Source organism: Hetaerina americana, unplaced genomic scaffold, assembly GCF_022747635.1.
Source record: "Hetaerina americana unplaced genomic scaffold, ioHetAmer1.1.p SCAF_1, whole genome shotgun sequence".
In the NCBI taxonomy this organism is placed as follows: domain Eukaryota; kingdom Metazoa; phylum Arthropoda; class Insecta; order Odonata; family Calopterygidae; genus Hetaerina; species Hetaerina americana.
In genome coordinates this window covers 21,490,255-21,513,265 of record NW_027286069.1, presented here as the reverse complement: position 1 = coordinate 21,513,265, position 23,011 = coordinate 21,490,255, and the positions used below count along the sequence as shown (strand labels likewise).

The 23,011-nt window shown below is 36.5% G+C and overlaps 1 protein-coding gene across 4 annotated transcripts in view; it reads left to right on the top strand.

Moving 5' to 3' along the window:
• Positions 1 to 20,840, top strand: part of LOC139689136 (uncharacterized) — a 330,286-nt gene extending 309,446 nt beyond the window's left edge. For 3 of the 4 annotated variants that reach the window (XM_071586292.1, XM_071586290.1, XM_071586289.1), the window contains exons 4-9: positions 8,651 to 8,792; positions 10,217 to 10,486; positions 11,686 to 11,997; positions 13,606 to 13,899; positions 15,803 to 15,931; positions 17,826 to 20,840. In XM_071586292.1, coding sequence (XP_071442393.1) covers positions 8,731 to 8,792; positions 10,217 to 10,486; positions 11,686 to 11,997; positions 13,606 to 13,899; positions 15,803 to 15,931; positions 17,826 to 18,420 — 1,662 coding nt within the window. In that variant the 5' untranslated portion in view covers positions 8,651 to 8,730 and the 3' untranslated portion in view covers positions 18,421 to 20,840. Of the gene's footprint in view, positions 1 to 4,941; positions 5,054 to 8,650; positions 8,793 to 10,216; positions 10,487 to 11,685; positions 11,998 to 13,605; positions 13,900 to 15,802; positions 15,932 to 17,825 lie in introns of all 4 variants that reach the window. The other variant, XM_071586291.1, reaches the window with a different exon arrangement.
• Positions 20,841 to 23,011: the final 2,171 nt, after the last annotated feature.

Below are 23,011 nucleotides of genomic sequence, written 5' to 3'. Positions count from 1 at the left end.
CATCTCAAAATATTCCCATCCAAGTTCCTCTCCTCGTCTCGAAGACCAGAGCCATAGAACACTACGCTCGATATCAAAGCCTTTTACGAGTTATTTCTTTGAGTCTTCGATTATGCTCTTCGCCATCGACTTCCTCTTTTATATGGAAACCCATTTTGGCATAATGTAAATCTTTCTTTGATGCCCATACTATTTTGCTCATGGTCTTCTAGACTAGAATAATTCTTAGTTCTAAGTTCTTCTTAATTCAATTTTAAGCTCCTCAACTCTTAATGTTCAACATGGTCTTCCTGTTTCTTGTAATTCTCATTTTCACTAGTTTCGTTGCGATTAATTTTCATGTCGTGGTTTCTGTCGCCGTAGTTCTGTGGCCTAGGCCTGAAATTTCGTGCATTTCACAGTGGCGATTCGCGTGTGAACTACCAATCATACATTTTGGAAAAGGACATTTATTTATTTTCAAAGTGATATATACATATATACATCGGTTCGATTTTTAAGCGTGTGATTTTATTTACCTAGTCGTTTTAAACGGATACAAGAAATTCGCCCGCCAATACAAGTCGGTCAAGCGAACAGCTCTCAAGAGGAGTGACCGTCCATTACAGAAATATACCATTTCTAGCTTAGTACAGCATGTATGGTAATGAACAATTGTAATTGTTTTCAAGGCATTGGTATAAATAATCGATCATATGAAAAACGTTTCAATTAAATATCGAATGGAGGCTACATTTTTAACAATGGAAGGGCAACAGTTTAACCAGAACTCTGTAAAATTTGGAAAAGTAAGCATGGACAATTTTTTTCCACGATGAAACGGAGCAGATATTTATGGAAACTTATTCACACTAAGTCCGAGGATCACAGTAATGGCGTCACGGAATCGAGTACACGTCATCGACAGCTCAGTCGTCAAATAATACTCGAGGTTCTGTCCGACTTTTGTCTGTGGGCGCGCGATAATGCACATGCTATGGACTAATGCGATTTTATTTAGCTAAACATAATGAACACTGAATTCCAAAATAACAACTGATGCACTGTAATAATTTAACCTTAAAGAGGTGATTTGAATCCATAGAATCACGCCGTAGCGGTTTACCAAACACATTTTTTGTTAACTTTGATGGAAATAATCAACAATGTACGAAGCGTCTTCTGCTCAGCTGTCGGCAGAAATCATATTCGCAGATGATGTCGTCGTCTTTGCTCCCCTTTATAACTAACTATTGTGTGTTCCAGTCAATAGATGGAATATTGAAACCTCTTCCGATTATAACGTCGCGATCATTGTATTTGGATAAGAAACATTTGATTTGCTGATCTAATTCTAGAATTGAATAGTATCTGTCAACTGGAGATCTATGAAATGCGCATGCATAAATTCTTTTGGATTGAGGACTTTAAATTGGCCACCAAACGCTTTCCAAACCATTACCCAAAATTACCTCAGCCCTGCTGACGCAAGAATGTTTAACTGCAATGGAGACACTGCAATGCTACAATAGCTGGAGAAAGAATGCGGCAGTTTAATTGTCCCTCCTCATTGAAGTAAACGAATTGACAACTTAATTAAACGTGAAATATGTGCTGCCATCTGTGTGTAGAAAAACTTTTTAAATCGATTTTTTCGATCTCAAAAATTTTCAGAAAGTTGCATTCGAATTAGACCTAGTCTACGTTACTTTGTTCTTTTTTGCCCTATTTATGCAATAAAAATTAGAATTCGTTACTTACTCCGTACCGTAATGTGTCCCCAAACAAACAAATTAATTTTCATATCTATATATTAGTAAGATGAACGGACATATTTAATAGTAATGGATTAATCAATTTCGCTCTCGCGGGACGCCTATTGTGACATTCCTTTGGTCTTCCGTGCTCCCTGGTTTATTTCCATTCCCCCCTCTTCTCTGATTCTCACCCCCCCTCACCCCTCTCCTCCGTAAGCCCTCCCTCCCCCTTCCCTCCCCTCCTACACTCCCTTCCCCTCCTCCATTCCCCTCAGACCCCAATGGACGCTCTCAACCCACAGTCAACATTCTCCCTCGCCGGCGGAAGGACGCACGTGGTGGCCCCGTGAAAGCATCCTCTGACCTCGTATTCCCCATTCGCCCTCTCCGCTAGGCCGCCGGACACCCTCTCTTCGGGTGAGTAGAGCCCTTCCGCCCCAATCTCTCTTCCTTCGCTCTCGGGGATCAGCCAAACGTGTTGCGTACGCCATTTTGACGGTAATCAGCACTCGGGCGATACATTTTGGAGTTTCGCCTGCGTTGGAGAAGATTTTGCCCTGCTTTCTCGTTGGGTTTTATGCCCTGAAATCGTCTTGGAGCAAAGGTATTTTACCAGTGAAATATCATAAAATTGAGGAGAATCATTGATTTTGACATAATCAACATTCTTTCTCTACAGTGATATTTCTTTTGAAAAAGATCGCTTTCTGGCCGTGAACATAGTTTTTTTTAGAAATAGCCATGCTATGCTGTACATATATTATCTCAGCTTTCTAACTATCCCTTCTTCGCTAATTTCTCAACGTAAATGAAAATCCAGTCCCATTACGTACGCTTTCTTTGCGTAAAAAATGCATAAAATCGTCTAATAAGTCGTAGCATACAAGATCTTAACATGCAAATTGATCAATTTAAGTTTTACATTGTAAATAGATGGTATTAAGGAAAATAAGTCTGCGATTTCTAAGTGAACGTTATATAGCGCGGCATTTTTTATTTTCGGTCATTATCATTCTTTTATTTCCTCAACATAAAAAACTCGAAGTTTAGACCTCAAACCTAATAAAATGTTGATAAACTCTGCTTTGTTCCTCTAAATTCATCTTGTCGTAAAATTTACGACAGTCGTTCCCCGTGTCAAACAACTTTTAGCGAGATGTAGAGGATATTTTCCGCGTAAAAAGTACTTTATGCACAATATGATATATTATTTTGCGAATTCGTTACTCGTTACTCGTTGCGAATTATTCATTCTTTCGTTCACTCCTTCGTTCTCCCATCCAATAATTCACAAATAATCTAATTCAGTTTTCTTAACGTTCCGCAACTATCGGACATCTTTTTAAATTCCGTCTCGTTTTCCCTTTTGAATGATTCAATTACTAAACGTTCCGTTTTGGGCGAACTATTGACTACAAATTTCAATACGGCTTCGGGTCCTCTTTTAAGATTTCTATTAAAAAACGTAGAAGGCGTGCTTTAGACTTGTCTGTGAGGGAAGGGGATGTAAAATTTTTACATCCAGAATCTATTTCTTTTTACGATAGCTGCTACCTTATTGTTAAGTGTGAGGACTTTAAAAAACTATGACGTGAAAAAGTTTCAAATGACTTCCTAGCAATGTCGATAGCTTGAAGTGGCATTTGAACCCGAGACCTTTGCATCAAGTCCACGGGACCGTTATCCGCTAGACTTCAATGTGACCTTTCGCCTTTGCATGTTGAGGAGCACAGCATTAATTTGTTCATAACTATTCCAACACAGTGATCGACTGGCTGTAGAGCTCTTGTTTTTCTCAATCAAATGCTCTTCCCCCGATATATTTCTTCCTTTTTGCATTCCTCTTCATTTTTATCCATCTAGTTATGCCTAGGCATTTCTATCGTGGTCTATCCACCTCTGTTTTATTTTCTGTTCTAATCCTATTCTCTAACTATCTATCAAAAGGTGTGTTTTTCAATCCATCTGGTTCCTTTCTCCTTCATTAAAACTTACTTTTAAGTTTGAGTTCTTTCAATATTTTTGAAATTTTTTCAGTCCACTTAACACAGTTACTTTGGAGATAAGTGATATTCTTTAAATCCTCTTTAGTTCCTCCTCTCATTACACAATATTGGCGTTAGTGGTTTTTTTTTTGTTTTCCTCCAGTTAATTCTCGTGCTATACCATTGAAGAACTTGGCCCACTTCTTTCTTATATGTTCTAGTATGTCACTTTTTTCGATTTTTTCCGTCATGTCACCCTCTAAATGAAACTTGTGAAAAGTTCCTCATCAGTTCATGACCAAATGGGAATTAAAATCGCGAGAATGGGGCCTAAGACTACGTAGACGGTGGTCATCTATTATTTTCTATATATATCCATTATCTTAATTATTGTCAATTAATATCAATGGACAACCTCCCACTTAATAGAGCTTGTTAAGGTTATTCCCTATTCATATTGAGTCATTTTGCTAACCAATATTTACGCTCCAACCTCTTCTAATTGTAAGCGTGAAATGACAGCTTTGTGGAAACAAGACTTTTCTGGATATTGCCGAGTACTTGGCTTGATTCCATTAGGGTCATTTTGATTAGTCCAGGGGATCTGCAGAGAGACATGCAAGTAAGTATGAACATCCGTATTTTCTCTCTCAGTCATCGTAAAACAGCTTCGAGTTCCACCTGCGAGCATGCAACACGCACATCATGAATGTATAGCTAGGCAGCTTTAGAGAAACGTCCTGGCGCAAAGTCATCCCCACGCTTTCGAGATACTTGGATGCCAGAGTCCTCTGTCGAGCGTCGTGGTACTATTCATATACGCGGGGATTTCGAGTTTGACGCACTTTCCTTTGGAAATTCTTTTTCTCTCCTCTTCAGTCGATTTAAATTGTCTTCTAGCTGTATTCTAGAGAAGAGAAAACTCTTCATCAAGCCATCGGTGGAATTCCATAGGACTTAGCCGAAAATTTGTTCTGCTGAAATGAAAACTTTAGTGCAAAGAAGCGTGCTAACTCCATCGTTGCTATTGGTAAAATAAATAAACAAGATTCAATTTGCAACTATTGCCGCTGACACAATTTCGCAGTTCAATCAATTGGAACTTTAATTTCGTATACATAGTGTACATGACTCATTATGCGAAAAACGTAACTTAAAATTAATTTTTTTGGCGTGATTTAAGTACGAATAAATGTTTAATGATGGCTTTTATTCAACAGTTTCGCAGTTTAACCGAAGTACTGGGTTACGGTCAAGTTGAATCTTCGCCTGCTAATCTAGAGGTCGCGGGCTCTATCTCCGCCCATCCGAATTTGTCCTTCGCCCTATAGCGTGAGTGTTTGTGAGGTTTTTCTTGTTTTGCTTATTTTACAAAGAAAAAATTCGTAAGCCGTAAAATTGACTTTTTTACTATTTTAATAAAAGTTGATTAAGTTAGATGCACCTGACGATGGTTTTTATTGAATCGTGACCCCAGGGCAAGTGCAACATGGTATCTTAGCTAATTCTAGTTCCTTTGGATATTTCGACTCTTGCAGCGTTTATGTCTTGCCGAATTTTAATTTATCGATCCTATGTTTTAACAATTTGTTTGAATTCTCACGAGTGAATAATTTTTTTAAACGAGTTGTTACCGTTGCTTCCTTTTAAATGCATTTATAAGTAACTGGAAAATAAAATGAGATTGACATTGGCTTCATTCCAGCATCCAATTTCTATAACATAGGCGGTAGACTGTCAAATAATATGATATATTTCATCATTATTCGGTAGTCTAACATTTAAGAGAGGTTTTTGATGGGCGCAGAATATTCATTGCTACTTTCTTAGCCTTGCCCGACTAGGCACAACTGTACTCGACCCTACAATATACTTTGTTTCAATTCCGTATGTTTCCTTCCTCCCTTCATTCCAAATACCATGTTTCCGCGCCCTACAAAACTTTAGTTCTGGTCAAAGTTTTAAATGGCCTTTTCTTAACATTCTTACTCACCGACCCTGTCATCATCTCCTTCCTCCTAGTTAAAGCTTCTTTGCCTAACACATTTCTTCTTACGTCCTTACTCTTTTTATCATCTCGGTCCGAAATACTTTCGAGATAGGTAAACCTGCTCCAGCCTTTGCCCTCCCATTTTAACGTTTAACTGTGCTTTTTCCTCCTTTTCTGAAATGTGACGCTTTTCTAAATGCTTATTGTAGCAATTAAATTGTGTTGGAACATCTCAAAGTTTCGAAAGAATTTGTTTTTGTCTGTCTTTTAGAAGTGCCTTTATAATAATTTCTCATGTAGAGTGTTAAATTGATTAAATAGACAAAAATTTGAATTCTCAAGGCGTCCTCTTTCATTAACAGGTACACTACACTACAAGTACAAATCTCGAAAGGAAAACTATGGGGTCCAAGCATGTTGTGTTGGATTGATAATGTATCTTTTAAAGGAATTCATTCTTTAATTGAGTTTAAAAACTTTGCAACTGTCGTGTTTGCTGGGAAGTTAGATGATACGAGATACCAATTAAACGATACGATGCCAATCGAGATTCCACCCTCTTTTGCAAGTTCCCAGACAGTCAAACGTCGATTTGCACGAACGATATCGTTCACTTTATCGATGTAGGGGGCCATCAGTCGACGTTGATGGTCTTCCAGAACGTTCGTCGTCTACCACTGATTGCCACCCTTTTTTGAACCGGACAAACCACTCATAACACGCGGTACCTTTCATAGCATCTTCACCATATGTCTTGGTAATCAACTCAAAAGTTTCCGTGGAGGATTTGCGTAGTTTACGCTGCTTCTTCAAAGAGCTCATTTCCGCAGGCCCGATTTTACGCCGCACTTCTCGAACACCCCTTCACATTGACGGTCGTAACTAATCAACAAAACAAGATATCAACAAAGTGGTTAAAGTCGGTTATTTGGGATGTTTTCGCGGACACAACGCCTTTAAGCGGATTAACATAATCAAATGGGTGGCGTACTGATTAAAAAGTTATGGAACCGTTTGAAAAGATCTCGTAAATCGATGGGAACAAGTTGTTGGACGGAAAAATGTTTCGTTTATATCAAACGGTTAAAGGTGCTAGCATGAATGAATTTAACACCTATTGACTTATAGTACTTCACGTCATCCTAAATTTGGAGTAACCTAAGTCGCAGAAGCAGCATTGGGGAAAGCGGATATCATTTGCGCAGGTCGGGTCATGAGATCGCGCAATCGGTGGCGATGGTGTTTTCCCAACAGTCAGCCACCCACGGTTCCTTCTATCGACTGCCCTTGACTCTCTCCCTCTCTCTCAGGAAGTGAGAAGCACCCGGAAGGGCACCCCATCACGTCCGAACGTGGGTGGTAGGTCATTTACGCGAACATCAAAGCTATATCGCCCTTCCTCCATTCTTCTTCTTCTTCAGCTGATATTCTTTCTGAGTACGCCGCGCTTGCTTTCTCAATGGCATCCTTTGTTGATCCACCTCCCCTCACCACTTTCACGTCACGTCACCTTCGCGAGCGCGAAGCGTTCGTCTTCTGTCCTCCGGACAACATTGGACAATAGAATGGGCCGCCTGCGAAGGCATCCCCTCCCCACCTTCTATTGCGACGGGTGAATGGGGTCCCTTTGAGGAGACCAGCCAACCAACCCACACACGCTTTTTTCGCTCTCCAACCGGAATCACCACTGGCAGGTGCGTGTGGGAGAAGTTGCAAAATCCTCTTCGGGCGGAAGGAAATCGATGACAAACAAGTGACATTCGTAATGATCACGTAACCTCACGTGTTGTAACCGTGGGCCTTGATTTTTTTGTATTGCAGTCGTGGACTGCATTTGAAATTGAAAAAAAAATAATAATACTTTTAAATGAATTGCTGCTTTTTTGATCGAATTTTCCTTAACTTGATAGGGGTCCTCGCATTTATGTCTTGTTCAGTTCACTCATAGACGGGTTTCGATTCTAGTGTCTAAAGATCAATAGGGAAGGTATTAAGCGAGACATTTATCTAATTTTACCGTACATCCTTCTGCCTTTTCCCTCAGTAATTCCCGAATAATCAGGTGAAATCGGTTATAATTTTTACTCGATTTTGCTGTTTTAATTTAGCTTGTTGAAAATTAAGTGGATGTCTGCAAAATTTGTTTTAAAAGAAATGTTCTACTACCTAATATCTCACCGTGTAATTTTTGCATTACCCATCACCGAAATCTTTTTGTCTATTTATTTTTGAGGATTTTCAGTTTTCATGGAAAACACATTTCCAGGATTATTCCAAATGTTATTCGAAAAAAACGACCTATCTTTATCTTTATTTACTAATTCTGAGAGTTGTATTTTGGCATGAAAATTCACTTTAGAGAATAAATAATCATCAAACAAAAAGAATTTTTGAAATTTGGAAGTAACCTTAAGAAATATACTACCTCATTTTTGGGTAGAGCATAGTATTTAATTTAGAAATTATATGAGTTTTATGTATCAAATATATATTTTATGTATTTTAAATATAAAAAGAAAAGCACTAATTTGGAGCTTCTAATAAGTTCTAAAAAGTTTCACACGAGTTGGAATTTGAGAGTGACAAAAATTGTAAGGTTTTGAATCATCACTTTTGATTCATATTTTTTTTTAATCCCCTAATGTATCTTTGAACTTGACTCAAAGAGTTGTGGAACTCAGTTTGGGTATCACCGCTCATGGCAACTGTGGTGGCATGTGGAATTTCCCCACTTATTAATAACAGAGCAATCAAATTGCATCATCCTCTTACTTTAAATATTGAATACGATCATCAGGAATGTAATGTATTTGAGCTAAAACAATTATGTGTATGCTAAAATATTCACGTGCTCTTCTGTGTTCAAATTTTTATCAAAAGTTGAAAGCTATAGCTGAAATTACCTGACTTACTGAAAGCTCACGTCATTGTCTTTACAGCCGCCGGCATCTTGTGTGCTGAATGAACCATTGTGTCACATTGGTTGGTGCTCCTCGGGTTTGGCCGGAGCAGCCCAGCAATGAGCCATTGCGAAAACGACAGATTTTGCTCAGGCGGGAGCAGAGGCCTCCTGCAGAGAAGGTGAGGATCGTTCAGCTCTCTTTCTCACCACATTTGGTATTTTCAATCCTATTACCCTTTGGGAGCGCTTGACTGATATTCCAGGGGATTAAAGGCACTTCAAGGCAATAATCAAGTTCAAACAGGATCGAAATCATTATTAACTGATGATAGATTGACCCAATGTTAATCATTTAGACATAATGGGGCAATATTCCTTAATCATAGTAATGTTTCGCAATTGCGTTTTTAATCATTCAAATGTATATTAACTAAAAAGACATATAAAATTCAAAATTTAATGATGTTAGATGGGGTCAGGGTAGTCTAGTGGGTAGATCTCTAGTTTACCTACCAGAGAGCCCAGGTTTAAATCCCAGGGACACCACTTGACACCCTCAGCTTCACCCATGTAGAATCTTTTCCGGGTACAGGATCTTACGCGGAAACCACTGGTGGCACAGGGGATAAGAAACTGGACTCCTTCCTTAACCTGTGAATTTTTAAATTTCACATGCCATAAAAGGGTTAGTACAAGATGAGATCTGCCCTTGTGTATCAGACCAAACAAAAACAGCCTCTGGGTTAATGAATAACTGAATCGTAGTTCTATTCAACTTGATAAAATTTTATTTTACGACCGGGTTTCGATGTATTACAGCATAATCAGGTCATGATGGTGTAATACTTCGAAACCCGGTCGTAATATTACAAAGATTTTATCAAGTGTAAAAGTACTACGATCATTTATTCAGCATGTTTCGACTTCCACCACATATTGCCTGAAGCTACTCAATTTGTTAACCTCTGGGTTCATAACTGTGGTAACTGTAGTATGAGGTCATACTTATGTGGGCAATAATTTCTTCAAAAAACATTGAACAACTACCAAACCTTGTTATGTCTGCATTTATTGTCCAAATACCAGAAAGTAAAACATACAAAATTAAATTTGCCTATTAAATTAAATTAATAAAATATTGATCCACTCAACCTACAGGGGATATGATGAATACCAGAATTGAAATATGTACCCTGAATACATATTTCAATCCTCTTTAATTTATTTTTTAATAAGCTAGTGCAGACTTGAAAATTTATGTTGAAATTTGATGGAATTTTAAAGTTTAATTGGCATTTTTCAAGGGATGGGAATGGATTTTAGACGTTTAGTTTTTCCATAGCCATAGGAGTTCATTCAAAAGTTGAAACTAAGGTAAATTCCTCTTGACCATTTTGTCATTAACTAACATTATATTGAAGTCTCTATAGTTTGTCTATTCCTGTTTGTTTCGAAACATATGTATTATATTTATTGGAAAGTAATTTATTTCTTAAAGGAAATGCGAAAAAAATTTTTGTAGGCTGAGTTTTTCAAATTTCTCCATGGAAAATCTTTTGCAGAATACCTTTGCTAAAGATGTTGTCCTTTCATTTTCCTCCAGGGGTGATGAATCACCATTACTGCCAGAGCTTCAGGGTCCTCAGCCAGCTGTGGTGCCATCCAGCAATCGACGGGTCCCTTTGGCCACTGGTCCAGTTCGATTCAGGGTGGGTAAGGAGCCAGAAGTGCAGGAGTTTGATGCCCAGAGGGAGGTCCTTGCAAATGCTAACGAAGTATTCTTTACCTCCTTCAACGGCTCTTTGCCTGACAATTCAGACGATGTAATCTGCATAAGTGATGCAGATCCTCGGGCATTTGAGAACTTCTTGAGGTAAGCTTCTCTCCAAATTATCGATGTGATCAAGTGGTAATCATTTGTCATATTTGTGTTTTTTTTATCTAGGAAAATAAGGATTTTAAGATCAGTATAAGCACAAAATTACGTTTCTGACAAGTCCTACTTAAAAGCGCCCGGAATAAATTAGAATGCACTTTTCCACATCTGATTATTACCTAGCCAGGATTTTCCATTTCCTCACTGCTAGCCTTAAAATTAGGCTGATGCCTAGAATAAACTTTTAAGGGAGCACTAAAATCAGCTCATTATATATAAATAAATAAATAAATAAATATATATATATATATATATATATATATATATATATATATATAAACACTCAATGTGTGTATATATATATTGTGTATATATATATATATATATATTGTATATTGTATTATATATATATGTATTGTATATATATATATATATTGTATATTGTATTATATATATATATATACATGTATTGTATCTATATATATATATATATATATATATATACATGTGACTTATGTGAAAGTCTCACAGATGTGAATAATAATTTATGTCAAGATAGCACTAGGGAACAAAAACACAGAAACACACAAAAAAGAAAAGAAAGTCACTCGTTTCCAAATTTTCATTGGTCAAACTGCCTTTCTCAAGGGAGAGAAGGAAGGAACTGAGAACTGTGAAAACCTTCTTCTCAGTTCCTTCCTTCTCTCCCTTGAGAAAGGCAGTTTGACCAATGAAAATTTGGAAACGTGTGACTTTCTTTTCTATTTTGTGTGTTTCTGTGTTTATGCATACATACATACACTCATATAGATGTATATACAAATTGCATATGTGTTCATTTCAATCACTATATTTTCATACCCTTACTTAATGTAGTTTTATCTTTTATTAAAAAACCTTGTTCACATGCCCTGTGTACAAATAACTTTTTCTTACAATAAGTCTGCATAGACTGTTGGACTAAATTCAGTGTTCTCCCTACTTAATGTAACAGTATAATCTATAATTTGATCGATTGGCGATGCTGTGCAACCCCCTCTATAAAATTTCAGGCTTAACACATTAATTTTTAAATGCCATGTCAGATGTACATGGAAACATTAATAACATGACTGTGAATTTTTCCTATTGTTTTACCATTGTAAAAAGGTTTTGGAGTGCATGTTGTTGAAATATATAATTCTTTTCCTTAACAGGTTTCTCGAAAAGAAGGATGTGAGCTTTCGGTCCACAACCACTGCTCTTTTGACTCTGTACATTGCCATTAAGTACATGGAGCCACGCCTTGCTATTCACTGCTTACATTACCTGAACAACAAGCTCTCTACGGAATTGGTCATCGAGCTCTTGCTTTACAACCAGCTCCTGTGCAGCGACCTCAGGGGTCCTCCAAATGGCATACCAAATGGCAGCAGTCCAAGCAGTCCTCTCTTTGGGAACCATTCCACCCAAACATCTCCCCTCCCATCACCATACCACAGTGGATATTGTCACCAGTTAGCCTTTGAGTGAGTACTTGACAGAATAATCCTAAATCTAGTATGCTCTGATAAATATTATGCATCATTATTGATAATAATGGTATTCCACAGTTTAAATGGTGGACAAAGCCTACACAATGATATGTTTAAAGGCCTTTTGACAGTATTTTGCAAAATGGGGAACACTCATCCATGTCCAACGTAATTTCTAGGGATAAATAGTGAAGGTAGTTTCCTGTTACCTTCCTTACTAGTTCAAAGAAACTGCGGGAGATGTCGCAACAGTAACTTTTAACGGAGTCATCCGCCAATATGCAATTCAAGGCAGATCAAGAGGATGCCTCGAAAGCTTAACTGGCTGAAGCACTCGGCCAAATATTGAGGGATCCGGGTTTGAATTCTGGTCAATACAAATGATTTTTAGACCCTGAAATTTTTGCATTCCTTAATATTGTTTTTAAAGGTGAAATCATCACTCAAATGGCCACCTGACTAAAATCAGATGCCTTTTGCCAACACCTCACTGAGGAACAGACCTTGCAGACTACCTTCCATTTGGCTCCTACCTTTCAACATAGGTGACCCTACCAGGAGTAATAATCTTTGCTCCCATCAAAACCTTTTGGAGTGATCAAAACGCACAAGTCCTTTGGCCACGTAAAGCCTGTAGTCCATGGGAAATGATCATGCAACATACTTTACTTTTTCTTAAAGGCAGTTCTACGATGGTTCCTTTTTCTTTAGTTTTAAGTCTCATACCTCGTGTTATTAAGTAGCTGAAATAATTATGTCTGCAGTCTTAAGTCTTTCTTTGAAGACAAGAGACTTAAGACGAGCTCCATTCAAGCTAATTAGTGTCAACTGAATGTGATATTCAGGATTCGCACAACTCAAGAGACTTCATATATGGGTATAAGACTTTAGCCTCAAAGCTAAAGAACCATTACCAAATGGGGGTAATGAATGAAAACATGGCCTCTATCCCAGATTAGACATCAGGTGCTATTAAGGTGTTTTTGTGTGTGGCCAAGTAATTTTAGTCTGGGATCTTAACTGGATTCCCCCAGTTCAAATTTAGGAATCCTCAATTTATATAGAATCTTTATAAAGTCAGTTGCCTTTCTTATAATAATGATTTGACCTCTGACAAATATCAGTCATGAAATTTTTTCCATGTTTAAATCATAGTAAATAAGCAGAAATGATGTATTCAGGAATAATTTTTAGAATGACTTCTCATGTGTTTTTAATTTCTTGCAACACAGCTCAAATCTCCTCTCCACCTCAAAAAATTATCTTTAATATGTTCTTCTATGGTTCCATAAATTTGAGGAATGCAATGTTTTTTGCTTGACTAGACATGCTACATGAGGCTGCAAATTCATTAATTGTAACAAATGCCTTGAAATTATGATAAAGCATATGTATCTGTTGTTACAATCTTGGTCTTTGTTTGATAGATTTAAGGTAAATCTCATTAATTTTTTTTTTTAATATGTTCATTATCATTTTATGGGATCATGAGTAGGAATTACAAGACCTTTGGGTCTGATCAGTAGTGAATTCAGTGTTTTTTTTTAAATTTACTTGTATTCGGTTAGTTATAAATATTTTCCCTCATCTCTTGATTCGCAGGGATGGTCCATCATCCCCTCCCTGCCTGGAGGATGACATCACAAATCAGCAGAATGAAGCCAATGGTCGGATGGCGGCAGGATCAAGGGGCAGCATTAGGGGATGCCGACCTGCTGCCTCTGCCCCCACTGATGCCGACATCAAGAAGGATAACGAAATGAAAACAATGTGGAATAAGGCATGGTATCTCAGCCACAATTGTTACCAATGGGTGGACTGCAATGCCGACGAGATTTTATCCTCGGAGATGGCAGAAAGTTTCGATGCCCAAGTGTTGTCTCACATAGTATCTAGGTAAAGTACCTTTTTTTTTTAATTTTCTTACATGGAATAATGATCTCTTTGTCACACTCTGAAATTTGAGAGAAAATAGTTTTTGAAAAAAAAATCAGTGTATTTTGTAAGGGCAGTGTTACTAAGATGAGTCAGAGAGGATTATGTTCATTATCAACCATTGTTTTCAACACCTATATGAATCTGGAGGAAATAATAGCAATGGTATGAGAGGAAATAGGGATTATAATTGAAATTGGAGGGCAATCCATAAAGTCAGTTAGGTTTGCAAGATGATAAAACTTTTATTAGCCAGTGGGTCAAAGGATTACAGTCATTGTCAAGTGCATTGGAAAATCATTAATATTATAGGTTTGGTATGAGAGTAAAACTAAAAAACATGAAGCCTTTGAAGTCTTCAGGAAAGAGAATAGCTTAGTTAAAATGTTAAGACATAAATCATCAACTAGAGTAGGTGGAACAGTTTAGATACCTTGGAATTATTTTGGACCAAAATGGTCACAGTCAAGGATTGTGTGAGGCAAAGAATCTTTCATGAGAATGAGGGAATTAATTGACAGGGACATAAGTAAGAAGATTGAGAGAAGACAAAAACTCTGGTATGGCATGTGGTTTTGTGTAGCTCAGGAACTTTGTCATTTGAAGCAATATGGTAGGTGTAGTTTGGAGGCTTTTAAGATGTGGGCATAGAGGAGGATTGAAAAGGTAAAGTGGGCAGAAAGCAAAACAAACAAAGGAGTACTACGTATCGTAGGTCAATGGAGAGCGTTGTTGGGTAAAATCCAGAGTAGGCAGATAAGGTGGATGCTTGAATTTGATTGGCAATGGGGTGCACTGTGATGTATAGGGTTTAACATTAGGCAGATGAGGCTGGAAAAGAAAAAGGGTAAACATGTTGGATGGAATTAAGGGAGATGAATGTAGAATTCAAGAAAAGCTAATTGTAAGGAGTGATGAGATGACTCTGCATGACTGTGAGCAACCTACCAAATAAGTATATCATATTGTTCATTACAATTCTGGGATAACTTAATTATTATAACATATCTCTTCTTAACCATAAATTAACTTAGAGACACTTCAATAACAATTGCTCCAATAACTATTCAATCCATGTCAGAATTAATTTTTAATATTTTTATGATAAAATTAAGATTCAACTCTTAAGAAGTCCCTCTCTCTTAATTGGCTGACTTTTTACCATGGGCCCTGAGTTGTTTGCATTTTATGTAATATTTATGTGTAAAGCTCCCCATGAAATAAAATAATAAAACTGTGCACCCTAAATGTTTTAACACTTTTTTTAAGGAATGAAATAAATATTTAAGTTATTTATCAGTGTAATTGTTGAAAAAATTTAATAGCTGAGCCATGTAAAAATCTAATAATGTGCTGATTGTCTTTCTACTTTTTTCCTTGAGCTTAGTACCAATATATCCCCTCAGTAATTCATTTGCTTTTTGACCTAAAGAAATGAATGTCTATCAATGTGCAACGTATAACTTTAAGGAAAGTCAATTATCTAAGTACTAGACTCAAAAAATGAATTCAAGTGTCAATAATTACTTTTAATACTTGAAAATTTGTCCTCATAGAAGAATTGTTATAATTTGAATAATTTCACTCCTCAGACACTGTCACAATACTTGACTTTTGTTTGTTTCTGGATGAATGCATTAGGTAAACTTCTCTCATGACTTTTGTTACTGATTTAACATTTAAATTTCCCTCTTTCAAAAGTAATTCATCGTGATACATCTCCTCCTCTTGCGTAAAAACCTTTCTTCCCTCAAATCTTTCATTGAACAATAAAGGTGCAATGAGGATGATCAAAATAATCCTCCAAATATTTGAAATAAAAATTAACCAGCATGTTTACTTCTTCCATTTCTTTTGACAACAGCTCCACATTGGGAGTATCTTCTGAAACCAAGGTGGTTGATCTTCTAAAAAGGTGGTCGACCAGTCAATGTAGAAGGAAGGGACTGGCAGTTACAAATGAGAACCTCATGAACTGCCTTGGAAATCTGAGGTAAGGCTAATCTAAAAATTTCCTCAATTGATATTTCTTAAAAAAAACTCTCTTCTTTTGGTTTCTGTGAAACACTTGAGTCAAAATATTATTGTTTCATGGCTGCCATCTTTTGTGTGAGCTTTCTCTAGCTCTACCTTGTCAGGGTATTTGTAAAACTCCAGTTTATCAGGTACATAGCAGACAATTTAAATTACATTAGTTAAAAAATTACTAGATCGGTTTGAATCACTTTTTATCTACTACTCTAGTCTCTTCTTATTTATTCTCTTATGCATACTTCCTTGTTTCCATCCTCATCATAATTCTCTTACATCCATTGCTCCTTACTCTTAGCTCAATTTTTTATCCTCATTTAATGGGAACAATTGGTTTCAAGCCAACACTGAACTGCCACAAATAGTATCTAAGTGGAAACATTAATTTTGTGCACTCATTTTGGTAAAAAAAAATTACTTACAATTAGTCTTTCATGATACTCATATATTAATTGTGGATTTGAGGAAGAATATAACCTCTTTCCAACTCTATTAAGCATATACTATCTTTGGAGATGCAGCAAAAAAAGCACAATTATTCGCAAACAGAGGAGTCAAGGTGAATAGCAAAGAAATTAACCTGCTCCGATTCGCAGATGACATTGCAGTAGTAGCAGGGACCAGCAAGAAACTCTGAATACAATGAACCAAGTACTCGGAGAATATTATATGAGCACCAATAAGAAGAAAACTGGAATCAGTATTCATTTATTTATTTATCGACTTCATTGGGTGAGGTTGAGACTAATAGTCCCTTCATCCACCTAACCCTTACATTACAGACATTACATTGGAGACAATCACATACAACCAAGCCCTAGATGGAGGGAAATCCACCTAGGTGAGAATTGAACCCGCGACCTCTGGGTTGGTAGGTAAGGACATTACCCCGCCGCCACCGGGGCCGGCCAAAATCGGTATGAGTGTATGAAAGAAAGAAGTACGAGTGACATCAAGTGAGGAACGGCTTAATCTAAGAAGGCATTGATGATGAAGAAGAAACTAAAATGTTCAAAGAACACACCTAAAGTTGCAAACAAGGAAGCATTAAATGGACCATAGCACTCTACATGCAGATTAGAGACATGGAAAGTTGGAGAAAAGGGACCAGTAAAGAATAGAAACCTCTGAAACATGGTGCTGAAGAGGAGAATACTGAAGATTGAATAGATAGACAAAGTGAAGAACTATGAAATAGTATATAGAAGAGCAGAATAGGAAAGGACTCCATATGGAGTGAACTCTGATGCAAAGAATAACTTGATGGATTGAGCACAGTTTGAGGTACAGATAGAGATATAATAAAAGGCAGAATTGAAGGGAAGTTCCAGTGAGGAAGACCAAGAGACATGCATTAAATACAAATTTAGGATGGCGTAAAATGGAAAATTAATAAGGGGGTGAGGGAATAAAAAAAGTTGAGGGCTACAGTAAATTAATCTATGGAATATATTACTGATAATGATGTTAATTGTTGTTATAGAATGCATTTGATAGAGGCCCTAGGTACAAATTAGTCCAATAGCCAACCAACATTTAATCTATCTGTCACATTCAGTCATAAGGACAAGAACGATACTAGATGTATGAATTCACACGTACAACTTCAATCTGGGCCTAATCTGACTTGACTTTGGTGATGTAGTGGGAACAGTTGTGTGAGGGTGGCATTACCTTATAACTACGATACTTTAGGAAAGAGGAAAGGACTCTTTGGCCATTCAGTCATCATATTTCTTCTGCAACCTCAAATTTGGAATGCATATGCAATAAAATCATTCTGAAAAAATAACTACCACTCAATTGTCATGTGGATATGTATTTATTACTCACTTATTTTTCCATTTGAATTCCAGGTTCAAGGCACGATATCTTTTGATGGAGAGGGATGAGTTCCTGCTCGGCTACAAATCCACCAAAGGTTCTCAGAGCAAAGATGAGCAGGTTTCGTCCCCTGTTGAGTGCACGGCACCCGCTTTCTCTCAGCTGCTCACCCAGGAGGAGAGTCACTGGATAGTGGACCGCATCACGCGGTCACACCACGGTCCACCAGCCGGACGGGAGCGCCCCATCCGGCCCCCACCCGAACCCTCATCTCTCTCCCCATGGATCAGCACTATGGAATGCCCACGGTTGCCCCCCATGAGGAACTTTGTGACCCTTGAAGGCAAGCCTGTTGGGTCCAAGGATGGCAAGGCAAAGCGCAAGGGTAACTCCATGGAATCGTCCTCGGTGAGGTCAAAGTTGAGGGCTGCTCTCACCCTTGGCTGGAAGAAAAGTCGTGGAGAGAAGAGGCATAGGGAGGAGGTCGAGGTTGTGAAGGAGAAGTCGAGGGGTGCAGAGAACAGCGGCGGCCGAAAGAGGAGCAAGGACTCAAGCACTGGACGACGTTGCTCTGGGTCGTGTTTTGCTGAGTATTTCTTCACGGCTCTTTCGTGTTTCTTTGACTAGAAGAATGGGGGAAATTTTTCCATCAATGGGGAGACTTTGGCATTGTGGGTTTTGGAAGAGTGCAAGTCGGATAAGATTTTGAGCCCGATTGAGTGTACTTGAAAGGTTTGTTTGACTTCTCAACTAGGGACCCATTTTCAGTAAGCATCAGTGGAAGCCTCACTAAACATAATTACTTTTCAATGAGGCCGTCCATATATATAATATATATATATAAATATATGCATAAAAATTAAACATATATATATGGTTGTAACACTGCCTACCATAAGCCCTGGAGATTGGAAGGCTTAGTCACCTTACAAAGCTGCCCATATTGTTAAGTTTCGGATCTGTTCCTAGACTGAGCTGGAAGATCAGCTGGGGAAAGTATTTCTGTTTCGTTGAGGTTTGATGATTCCTATTTATAAAAAAAAATAAGTGCTCACCATTTTGATTATTAATAGTGCCATACAGCATCCTATGTTTCCTTTGTGATTCTAGTGTATCTTTGGAGGAGGATGTTGAAGGGGAGAAATGTGATCTTCAAGATTCATTTCTAGTGTGGTAGTACATAAGTTGTAGTGAGAGTAAGACTTTGGAAGAAAGTGAACGCAAAATGTGAAAAAAAAGCCAAAAATTTTCATCAGTATTTGATGTTGTACTGTAAATGTAAATATGTAATATCCCGCAGGGATATCATTTAACTCAATGTTATACATTGAGGTAGTGAATGAAATGGCCATAACCTTAAAATTTTTTACTATGAAGACAGTGAAGAAATTCTTTCACAAAACTCTTGTTTAGATTTCTTTCCTTGAGAACTCTCATGTCTTTTTTTTTAAGAAGTAAAATGGGTGTTCCTTTTTTTTATATCGCAGTTACCCTGATTTTATAATAGGCTTAAAGTGGGCTGTTGGAAGTCCATTTTATGACCATGATATGCTAGCTTTGGTTTGGAAGTAATGTGAGCGACATCCAACAAAGGAATGCAATATTATTTTTTTAAATTCACGCTATATGACACATAAACATTATGCAACATTTTGGCTCTCCAGAACGCAAGATTTCTTTTATATTTTATCTTCAAAGGACTAGACTCATTATATTTCAGTTTATTAGAAAACATAAAGTTTCATTTTTATTGCATTTTGAATATTAATGTCTCAGGAAACTTTTTAATTTTGAGCAAACTTTTTATTTACATATTCATCAATTGTTCTAAATTTTGCAATGTTTGTTTGACATACCTATATGCATTACTTGGAAAAACAAAGAATCATAACTTTTTTGGCACCAAGTGATTCTCTTGACAATTTACAGACAACTTAGGAAATGCCTAAAAAAATAGTATTGTGGCTTGTAGTGCTATTAAAAGAGAAGTATGAACTTAAAATTTTCTCATTTTTAACCTTCATCTTTACCCAATATTATTGGGCTATATATTTATGCTGTGAAACTTGTTAAACTGCTTTGGCTTCTAGAAATTGCCATACATGTGTTCATAAGTTGTGTAAGGTTACATGGATGTAGTTTCTGTGGAGACATGTTTTTAATGCCCTTGGATGATATTAACTCCCTGTGCTGCAATTACTGCCAAAATTTTTTTGTATTCTTGAGAATGTCGTTGGATATATATATATAAAGTATGGAGATTCTCTTATGCCCTGCTGCTTCCAAAAATGTCAGAGAAAAGTTTTACGTTAAGGTTCTCATTCATGTATATGTTTATTATGTCCTTGTGTCACCTGATGTGATCAGCCTTATGTTTTTCTTTTAACTTCTCAATGAGCTTTTAAGGTGGGAGATGTTTATCTAAAATCTAGTCATGTATGCTTGAAAGAAATTGTTTATTTTTAAGCTTTATCCGTATCCTCTTTGCCATCTTTTGAAAACGCGACCAAACAAAATAAGCAGTGCTGAAATGTGCAAATTCTGTTTGTCTATTGAAGTGCCACTGCTTTGGTAGGAAATAATATAATGGATTCTTTTTATAGTTTTTTTATATAATTTATTTTTAAAAAAATTGACATTCATGCCTGTACTATTTATGGCCCCACAGAGAGAGCTTTTTGATATTAGTATGATGAATATTTTCACTTGCAAAGCTAACTTGATATGAAAAAAAATCATGTTATATGTTTGATAAAGTCTATGTTGAATGTTAAAAATTCTTGAAATATTTCAAAATTGAACTTTAAAAAAAAAAAATAATAGCATATTAAAATGAATAAATTTGTGCTGGTTCATGTGGTTGATTAAATTTGCTAAGAATCCAGAAGGAAAGTGAATTGTATGTTATAATTTCAAATGTATTATGGCCAAATTGGATAGTTTTTGTGCTTTAGAAAGCTGAATATTAAATGGCATTTGTTTGGTTGGAACTTCTGTATTTTGTTAAAATTGAAAGATGTGTTAATACATTTATAGAAGAAAATAAAAGATATATGAACAAGAAATAATTATTGTTTCATTTGTTGGTTGGTTTACTGAGACCATTTTCAAACATTTATGAAAAATATATATATATATATATATATATATATATATATATATATATATATATATATATATATATATATATATTATGATTTCCATTTATCCATTATCCAGTTAACCCCTCCCCTCCTTCACCTATACTTGTGCCTCTTAATTTATATTCCTGTAAATTTTTCTCTTTCGATATGATATTAATTAAAGTTAAAGATAGAGTTATTGAATAACACAGCTCCAGGCTGGAAATCCTATAATGATATTTCTAAAAATTCTCATTTATTCAGAAATATCTTTACTCCCCGATAAAGAGTACACCTTAAGAGGCTGTTTTCAATATCTAAATTACCTTTGAATAGTTTATCATTATGTAGAAGAGTCATTCTGTTTCTTTTGAGGTTATTCACATGACTATCATAGGTCAAAATAATGGCAGTTGACCTTGAGCAAAATGAGTGATAAATTTATGATGCTGAATATCAATATAATATAATATATAATAAAGTATTATGCAATTTTTATTACAGCATCCTGACAGGTTAAAAGGTAGAAAATTTATTTTTTTTTCCTTTTGAGAATAAATTTTGTAAATTGAAACTATGAAACATATTTCAATAAAAATTTCAGAATATTGCAAAGGGATCTGATTTTCAGCAAGTGCTCTTTTTCACAGTCTGGTGATATTTAGGTGGGATTAACTAATAATATGAGTCATAGCAAATTGTTTATTCATTCTCAAAAAATCATCATTTATAAATGGTTAATAAAAGACACAAGGTGTGTACATCGTGAGATAAAACCTAGGTAAGTATATTTTGTGTAAAAGTTTTTTTGCTCATGGATAAATAAGTAGAAATTCGTGGAATTGGAACAAAAAAAGGAAACCCCTACGTGCGAATAGCATAAGTTAAAGTAGAAGGAAAATTCCTGAACATAAGAGTTGAATTTCCAAATATAATCAATTCATTAATGGTATTCATTCACCAACAGCATAATATTTTGCAGCAAAAAATCATTCTAAATCAATAATATATTTTTTGAATAAGAGCATTAAATTGGCACAAAAAAGAAAAAGATTCAAACAACAGAATAATTCAGGCAAGATAAAACATCTTGTATATAAGTGAGTTTAATTTCAATATTAAAGTATTTCAATTTTAATACTGATCCATTTGGAAAAGAGATATCTCTCAACAAACAATAAATAAAGAGATAATAAACATTTTCTACTGGTTGTAATAACAGAATCTTATAAAAGCAAGAAAGAGTAGCACGAAGTGTGCAATATGCACAGTTAAAGAAACAAAATGCATGTCATTAGTCATCTTGAACTATATACATGTGCAAGGATCATTCCCAGTAAAAACTCTATGAGATCTATTTACGACTTGGGTATACTATTGAGTAAGTCCACTTAATTCAAATCTCCATTCAAACTTAGCGCCAAGGATTGGGCAACATCGGACGGATACTACATAAACATGGTCAAGTTGGGCTCTTGCAAATCCATAGCTTTGAACCCCTTTTAACCATATCGGCTAAAACCGAAATAAAAAAAATCCTTGCTCCAAAACGTCGTCGGAAGCGTAAAAACGTGGTCAGAAGCGAGGAAATGGGCTGCTCAAGGTCATGGAGTGGGAAATCGGGGGTACCGAGTGTCCCTGGAGGTTGCTTGAAGGTCGCAGGAGCTGCTCGAAGGTCGGGAAAGGACACTTCCAGGAGTCAAACGGAACGAGCATTTAATTAAATGCCATGGGAAGGGAAATGACAAAAGAATAAAGAGAAAAGGGTATTAAAAGGAATAGTCGTGCTGAAACTCGGGAACCCTAGCGCGTAGAATGGAAGTGAAAGTGTCACATTGAAATATAAAATAAGTTCATGATTCTCACGGGTACATGAACGTAGACAATGCACTCATAGGCATGATAATAGTTATTTATTCTTTTTGTGATGCGCTTTGAGCTTTTGATTCCCTGACTCTTCTCCGAGCGGCGGCCAGTGCGCGCGGCCTGAGCCGGGCGATAAAAGAAAGTTGCTTGCCCTTGGGGCGATCCTCTGCATCTATGTACGCTAAATACGGACGGCATCTGCAAAAGTGATTTTTAATCGTAATATTAAC